This window comes from Quercus robur, chromosome 4 (genome assembly GCF_932294415.1).
Source record: "Quercus robur chromosome 4, dhQueRobu3.1, whole genome shotgun sequence".
Taxonomy (NCBI): Eukaryota; Viridiplantae; Streptophyta; class Magnoliopsida; order Fagales; family Fagaceae; genus Quercus; species Quercus robur.
In genome coordinates, this window is record NC_065537.1 from 84,935,996 (window position 1) to 84,945,019 (window position 9,024).

A 9,024-nucleotide genomic window follows, 5' to 3' on the forward strand; every position below is an offset into this window, starting at 1 on the left:
AACAATTCCTAGTGATTCATCATCACTATGTTCTCCAAGGTCTTGAACAAGCAAACTCAACTCATCCGAAGACTCAACATGAGCAATAGTCATGAAAGCTAAATAGTTTCCTTCTCCATCACAGCTCTCTTCAGATTCTGAGTCAGACGAATCTGAGTCACTCAAGGTTGTGGCATACACTTTGCCTTTCGATTTCAAATAGTTCGGACATTCCTTCTTAAAGTGTCCATGCCCGTTGCATTCAAAACAAGTGACACCTTGTGTGGATTGGGATTCTTTTCCATCTTTCCTTTTGAAATCCCTCTTCTCCCTTCCAGAATTTTGGAATTTTCTCTTATCATCAAATTTTCCATTGTTTTTAAATTTCAAAAACTTTCTGAAATTTTTAACAAGATAGGCTACATCTTTGTCAACCACATCTTCTCCCGATGAGCTTTGATCTTCCACCTTCTCATTAATGGTCTTTAGAGCAAGGGATTTACTCTTCCGTTGATTAGGCAGCGACATCTCATAAGTCTGTAGAGAACCAACCAGCTCCTGTACCTTGATGTCGTCAAGATCCTTGCTCTCTTCAATGGCTGTCACTTTAGCACGAAAACTTTCCGGCAATGATCGAAGGATCTTCCTTACAATCTTTGAGTCCTCCATTTTCTCCCCCAAGTTAAACTTACTGACAACCACTTCATTTAGTTTTCCATAGAAAGAGTCGAAAGACTCATCCTCACTCATCTTGAGCTCCTCAAACCGAGTGGTCAGCATTTGTAACTTGGTATCTTTCACTTTCTTCGTGCCTTCATAAGTTGTTTCCAGAATCTCCCATGCATCTTTGGCAATGGTAATGTGAGAAATCCTGTGAAATTCATCTGGAGACACACCACAGAAAATAGCATTTAGTGCTTTACTGTTAGCATTAGATGCAGCAAGTGCTGCCTTATCCCATGTGGATTTGGCTGCCTCAGGTTTGGTCCAACCAATCTCAACAGCATCCCACACAGATTCATCAATAGAGCATAGAAAAGCTCTCATACGAACCTTCCAAAACGCATAATTACTTCCATCAAAATATGGAGGTGCATTAAGGGATTGAGACCTATCCATCTCAAAAAGGGAGTCAAGGATCACACAATGGTAATGAAACCAAACAGCTGTGTACCCGCTCTGATACCAATTGAAAGTTCAAAAACGTGTACAAAAACACTTTTGAACGTTTAGACCCCCAAAAACCAACTTAACCAACACAAGCAATATGTCAAACAACTAGTGTGCGGAAACTTAACATATGCTATAATATGGAATTGGTTAAACAACTATCTAAGCCATAACAAAATAAACCACAGCAGATAATGTAAAGGCAGAGATAGAGAGGAAGGAAGATGCAAACACAGAGATAACACCAGATGTGTTATCGAAGAGGAAACCGAAGACCTCGGCGAAAAACCTCTCCGCCGCCCTCCAAGCGGTAATCAATCCACTAGAAAATACAGTTGGGATACAAGGACAGCAATAGACCCTCTAAGCCTAATCTACCCAATGCATCTAAGCCCTCCAAGCTTCTTGCTCCAACGAGGTTGCGCCGAACCTTTTTCTTTTCTAGCTTTCCGGATTCCGCTACTACACCGTAGCATCAACCAATGAAGATTGGCTCCTTCCTAACTGCTTCCCAGAACTCCAAACGACTGTCTCACAGAGATGATGATGGTGAGAACCAGGTTTGGTATAATGCCTCTCAAGGATTTGACAATGGAGAGGAAGAGAGTGAGGGAATTTGATGAGACTCTAAGGTAGAGATTGTGGGTGAAACAATCTGGTTTTTCTTTAGGGTTTCTCTCTTAAAATTCTCTCTGGAAGCCCTCTTTCAATCGTGGGTTAAAAGGGTATTTATACTGGAGTGAAGAGGAATGTGAAACGTCAGGTTTTTCCAAAACAGGGGTGGCTCGCGGCTTGACCTCGCGGCTTGACCAAGTCGCGAGTTCCAGTCGCGAGTTAACCGTATGGCCAGTTGTCCTGTTTTGTCCTGTAGTGCTCCAGCTAGCATGACTGTTCATCTTCCAGCATGCTTGGCACGTGTGCAGCTTCTGGCGACTTGCAGCCGCGAGTCCACCCGCGAGTCCCAGCCGCGACACTCTGTTTTCTTGCACACTCTTGAGCAATCTTCACTCTATCTCACTCACTACCCTTACAACAATCCCACCTAAATACAGGGTTACTAAATGCTGAATTACAAGCAAATTTGGCACGGAATAAAGCCAATTAGATGGTTGAATAAATTCAACCTTACAGGAAGTTTTAATGGAGGGAATAGAAAATTCATTCCATTGTTTGGGAGTTTAAGTGGGAGGGAATGGAATGGGTAGGAGAAAACATTCATTCCTCTTTATTCCCTTAAAATCTCAAATTTTCATTCCCCCAAAATTGGGAGAAATGGAAGGGAATAAAATTAGATTTAATGAATTTTTTACTAAAACTCCCAAAATACCCTTATATATTCAACCATTTATTTTAAAATATGGGTTTAATGTAATATTGTTATAAAATGATTCCATTTCATTTCTTTCATGTTACTCCCAAACAAGATTATTTACATTCCATTCATTTTCATTCCTTTATTTTAAAACATTCAATCAAAGTTACTTGATTCCATTCCATTCCATTTATTTTCCTTACTTAAATACATTCCATTCCATTTCATTTAATTCCCTTATGAACTCTGAAATGAAGCCTAAGGCATCCATTAACATTTCCCTTCAAACCTTTCAAGAGGATTTTTTTTTTTTTTTTTTTTTGAGAAAAGAAAAAAAGGATTCGCGTGTGGAAGTCATTGTACCACGCCCCACAGTAATCGAAATAACAATGCAGTAATAGACAATGCAGTAATATAAATATTTTCATATCTAAATGATGAATATCCCTCGATTCCTTGAAAAGGATCAAAACTTTGGAGTGTCTGTTGTGTGTGAAGAGTTTTTTGTCAGCTTTGGGCGATACCAGCTTTATAAAGTGATATCTTTTTGCCACATGAAGCACAATTGGTTTTTCATATGAATCGTATCCCCTTGAATTCGAGGACAACAAGTGATGATTAAATTTGGGCAGCGTGGCCAATTTACAGTCGACAACAGTGCTTATAATTTGTTGATGCAGGATTGGTGCTGAGATACAACGATGCATTGAGAAAGAATTCTGTGGTGTGCATTGACGGTTATATGGCAGCCAAAAGAAAGCAATATGTGTCCAAGAGCTCAAGTGTTTACTGCAAAACTTTTTTCTTATAATTTTATCTTTTGAAAGCGAATAAATATTACAAATTTAAAATATCACGTTTTTAAGATTTTAGATTGTTAAGAAGCTATTAATTAGAGGAATTCAAATGTTTGATACATGTCTAATCGTACTCACATTAATACGGAGGAAAGAATTATTATAATATTTGTTCTAAACCGAAAAATGGATATTTGAAGAGGAAAAAATTACTAGTCTTTTAGTTTATGTTTTGAATTGAAAATTATTATATGTACTTAAAATATTTATTTATTTTAAAGTAAGAGTAGTTAAATTATTCATATTATATCAAATCTTAGATTTTCAAAATGGCACATGTCACTTTTATTTCTTTATATTACTAACCCAACCCATGATGCATATTTGACATACATGACACCCTCCGTGGCTGATATTTCTATGTTGAATTATTATTTTTTTTAAATTTATTATGGGATCTATGTTGATTTTTAAGGTAGCTTCTCTAATTTAGAAAGTTCAACTTGGCTCGTGTCATTGTTCTTTCTTTTCCATGGTGCCTTAGATACTCCCAAAGTGCTACTCACATGCCTTGAAAAGGAGTTGATTTTCATAAGAAGTCACATAATCTTTCCCATAATTAAACTCTAAAGATAGGAGCATGTGGCTTGAAATCATCACATAACAAATTGACATTTCCTTTAAGAAAGAAAATATATCGAACACACACCTAACGCTAAATGTTATAATTTTTCGTTATAAATTTTTTGAGTATGAACTTAAGAACTCTCTGTCAAAATTACTAAAAATTAAGACATAAAATCTCAACAAAAGATAAATTATAAAATAATTTACCATCAAAGTATCTATGTAAACTACTACAGGTTGTTTAACAATGGCCTTAATCACTTTAAGAATACTTGCAACCAGATCACGAATCAATTTCAAGACTTAACTTATACGTTTATATAATTGCGCAGATCGACCTACATGTACTAGAACCTACACTGCATTTTCACACCAAACTGTCTGCTTTAAAGTGGGGAACTGTGCAGTGAATACATTCCAACTACGTTCTATTTATTTGTGAAAGGGCAGGAAGAGTACTACCAACTATTATTTATTTTTTCCTTCTCAAAAAAAAAATAATAATCAAAACTTTACGGACCATTTTGAATTGAAATATAGACAATAAAGTATCCTAATATTTGCATGTTTATAGTTTGTTTGTATAGAACTTATTTTGCTGAAACTGAAAACTGAAAACACTGTAGCAAAATAATTTTTAAATGTGTGAATAGTACTATGAGACTCATTTTTAATGAAAAAGTAGTTAAAAAGTGAAGTTTGTGAGACCCGAAAACAGTGCACGGATGCACTGTTCATGGGAGAAAAGTTAAATGTTGGGGCTTGAAAAAAAAAAAAAAAAAAAAAAGAGAGAGCAAAACGTGATTTTAAAATGCAGACATGCAAAAAGTCGGATCCAAACCGCACCTTGGTCTTATTTTTATACTATTTTGTGGTTGATTATAGTTTATCTTTGTTTTATAGGTAAGAAAGGATTTATATGCTAATGATAATTGGCCAAGAGCATGGTTGAGGATTACAGGGAGGCTTTCTTGTTGGACATTTCCCCTTTGCAGTCCTCAAAGTAGCTGGATTGCTCCTCCACCCGACTACTTCAAGGTAAATGTTGATGGTGCTTCCTCCATTGATGGCAGTGGAATTTCTGGTATTGGAGTCATCATTAGAGATGAAATGGGAAGGGTCATCACTGCTCTCTGTAAAGCTCTCCCTGTGCACTACCCAGCTGAATTAACAGAGTTTTTTGCCTTGGAACACCGGGTTCTCTTGGCTCAAGAGATGAATATCTCAAAGGTGATTTTCGAATCAAATGCTTCCTTTGTCATTTCTGCTGTTTCTCAAGCCTGTCATGGTGGCATTGCGGGTCACCTGGTGCAGAGCATTCATTCTGCGAAGTCAGTTTTCTCCTGCTGTTCATTCAGTCATGTGAGAAGGGATTACAACAGGGCTGCTCATGAGCTAGCCCAATTTGCTAAATGTAACCAAGCCACTAATCTTTGGAAAGGAGTTATTCCGCCCTTCCTAGCTCATTTACTTCATTATGGCCTAGGATGATCTGTTAATGTACTGTTAGCTCCAGCTTTCTGTTGTACTCTGTTTCTGCTGTTAATGAAATTAAGCTTTCTTCTCAAAAAAAAAAAAAAAAATTTTGCAACTTGAATGACACTTTTTGTACGCATTTTGCAACTTGAAATCCGTTATGCCCAGTTTGAAGATATTTGGATTGCAATAAGGATACTTTTGACTTGAATTATTTGGACCACATCTTAATATGGATTTGAGCCCAGCCCAATCCATCCACTGATTTTTTTATTTTTTTATTTTGAAATAGCCCAATTAACTTGTCATTGAAGCCCAATTTTGTCTTTAAGGGTAAGCAGGCATTATGAGAAAGTAAAATGTCAATGGACTGCATATTTCAAATCCATTTGAGCATCCATGAATGTTTAAAGCTTGAATTATTCCAATCTAAATGCTAAGAAAATACAAATTGACTCCCTAATTTCGGTAAGATCTTCATAATAATTTTTATCAATACTCCCATGAATAATCGTGTTTGAGAATTTTAAGGTGAAAAACACAAAAACCATATTCTAAAAAGAAGTTGAATGCTACAAGGGCCAATATTGTCAAGCCAACTCAAGTGATTCAGCCCAGGCGTAAATTAAAGAGAAGACTAACAACAAAGATGAAGAGAAGAGTGAAGCAAAGAAAAGTAAAGATTATAGGGTCATTTTTAATTGACATCAAAATCGAGTTATTATCAAGTTTAAGTTAGATTATAAGTTATATAATCTGATGAATTAAGAGGGCGGGTATGAATAGGTCCATTAGCCTTTCATGTCGAAGGTCCATGGTCTGAGATCCATTCCCCAGCGCCTAGGGGTAGTTAATTTTATAGGCCAAAATAGACCTTTGGAAATTGAAGTTTATAAAGTGAGATGCTTTTGTCTTTAAAGTCTGGAGTTTCAAATGAGTATTACTAGTCCGTAATATATCAAAAATAAGAATCATTCTATCAATAGAAGTTAATTTCCTTGCTTATGTGACTAACTGAACAATGTCATATCATTTAGTCATTTAATAGTGACATAGCAATATTTTTAATATTAAAAAATTACACATTAGAAAACACAAGATCTACGGAAGATCAAAGCCAAACCCGTTTGGAACAGGTTTTCCCCAAATCAAAACCAAGCTAAACTAAGCCCTAACCCAACCCCCACCTCCACGGTAGCTCCTCCCCCATTTAGACCAAACAAATCCCAACTACCTCTATCACGAGTTCAGTCAGATCCAGTAACAATAGAAATAGTCACCAAAACCATTTGAGATTTTTTGGTCCAGATGGAGAGTAGCTGCCTTTAGAGTTGGAGGGTGGGCTAGGACTTGGTTTGGTTTTGATATGGGGTAGATCAGTTTGAAATGGGCTTGGCTTGGGTCTTTCATAGATCATGTCTTTTTTTCTTTTTTGTGTGTGTGTAATATTTTAATATTAAATTTATTGCCACTGTCACTTGAAAAATATAACGTCATTATTCTGTTAGTCATATAGGCAAGTAGATTATAGACAATTAATAGAAGGAATTTTTTAAACTTTTGGGATTGATAACGATTATTTGAAATTTTGGGAACGAAAAGCGTTCACTTGGTAAACTTCAAAGTCTAACTTTGTATTTTTGCCATTTTTATAAAGAAAATCAAGGCAAAGATCTACTTTACATACTATGTCTTTCACCGATTGTTATTTTAGTCCATTAACTTTGATCAATTTTCATTTTAGTCCACAACGTTTAAATACAATCATTTTAGTTCATTAACTTTGAACAATTGTCATTTTAGTTCACTAAATTTAAAATTTTTCAGTTTTTGGGTTTAAATAAATTATTAAAATAATAATTTGTAATGATAACACGGTGTATGTAGGACAGGAGAATGTATACGTTCGATATAATAGTCAAATACTAGAAGAGGTTTAAAATTATTTTTTTAAATAAAAAATCATTTTCTTGAAATTGCATATTAATAATATGAACTGCCTATGATTGCAGTGATCAAGAAGGAGAAGTAAAGTTATATGATTTCTAGTTTGTCTATTCATCCCAGCCTAACCATATATGATGTAAAATAGATAGAACAAGCTTTCTTGGAGCACCAGAGGCGTCGGAAGTCACAATGCAAGATCAAGGGGGGTGCCAATAGAGGCCATCGGGGTGACGATGTCGGAATTGAAGGGGAGTGACATTCTAATCCAGATTCAAACCTCGAGTGTTGTCTAAATTTAGACAAATTCCTTCATTAAGGCCCTAAAAACAATACTTACATCAGCAATTCCTGGTGTAAGTACTCGTCTAAGAGTATGTTTTGAGACTTTATGTCACAATGGATGATTTTGATGTAGCACTCTTCGTGTAAGTACATGAGGCCTCTGGCAATTCCAAAAGCAATCTGCACTCTTTGGTTCCAGTAAGGTCTGGATATCCCAAAGAGAAAGTTAGCTAAAGAGCCATTACTCATGTACTCATATACCGTAAATCGGTGCTGCCCCTCGTCACAATAACCGAGCAACCGTACTAAATTCTTGTGATGAGTCTGACCGATCACACTCATTTCTGTATTGAATTCCTTCTCACCTTCTTCTATCACCTTACCTAACTTCTTGACTGCAACAAATCTTTTAGAATCTGATCGAAGGACCCCTTTATAAACCGTTCCAAAAGAACCTTTTCCCACTGTTTGGTTGAAGCCCCTGGTTGCTTCTTCGAGCTCTTTATATGTATAGCTTCTCACATTTGCTGCTAGTGTGCTATCAATATTCCACGGCAATTTCTTCTTTTTATGGTACAAGTAGTAAACAGCCACAAAAATAGCTAAGAATAAAAGGATATTGAGGAATGCAGAGCTGCCAAGTAGTAGTGCCCAGACAAGTGTCTCAGAGTGGCCTTTCTTATAAACTGAACCATAACCTTTAGGTAACTTGATGAGAGATATTCTAGTAGTACCTGGGCTTTGTCTTCCATTTGACAGTGGAGACTGCTTCATCCAACATACATTACCTATATCTTCATAAACGACCACAACACACAAGCAATCATCAAGGCATTCTTGTCTACACATTGACTTGTTCATTCCAGGTCCTTGAAGAAGGTTGTAATCTGAGAACTGCCAATCCGTGTTTGGAAGCTCTATAAATTCAACAAGCTCTTTAGTTGCTTCCCATCCACTGTCACAGCTAGGCAGTGCAAAATTTGGTTTACACCCTAACGAATTGTTGGATTGGTCCATGGGAGAAATCCAATAGGACATTGGCAAAAAACAGCATTTGAATTATTTGCTGAAGTACAGATGCTGTTGGGTCCGCAGAACCCACCACCACTACTATAACTAGCAAATGCAGCACAAATATCATCAGGAATGCCTTGCACTGCTGTCCATGATAAAGGACAGTTCCCACAGCTTGTGGCATCCTCATTTTTGAGGTGTTTGTATAGACTGAAGATCCCATCATAATCAACTCTAGCCATGTGGTAGAAATTTTTATTTGAGCTAGGATCTTCCTTTGTAAGATTAAAGGTGTAGCTTGATTTTGCATCTTGGACGTACAAGTATCCGGCCTCAGTAAGCATCAACTGTGATTCCCTGTTCATTGTCATCGTGGCAAAATAAGGTTTCTCAAGTAGTTCAGATGGCAGAGAAAGAGAA

At 36.5% G+C, this 9,024-nt stretch overlaps 1 protein-coding gene across 1 annotated transcript in view; it reads right to left on the bottom strand.

Annotated features, from left to right (window-relative positions):
- Positions 1-7,287: 7,287 nt before the first annotated feature.
- Positions 7,288-9,024, bottom strand: part of LOC126724120 (G-type lectin S-receptor-like serine/threonine-protein kinase LECRK4) — a 7,319-nt gene continuing 5,582 nt past the window's right edge. Inside the window, exon 3 of the mRNA XM_050428429.1 lies at positions 7,288-8,961. Coding sequence (XP_050284386.1) covers positions 7,642-8,628 — 987 coding nt within the window. The 5' untranslated portion in view covers positions 8,629-8,961 and the 3' untranslated portion in view covers positions 7,288-7,641. The remainder of the gene's footprint in view (positions 8,962-9,024) is intronic.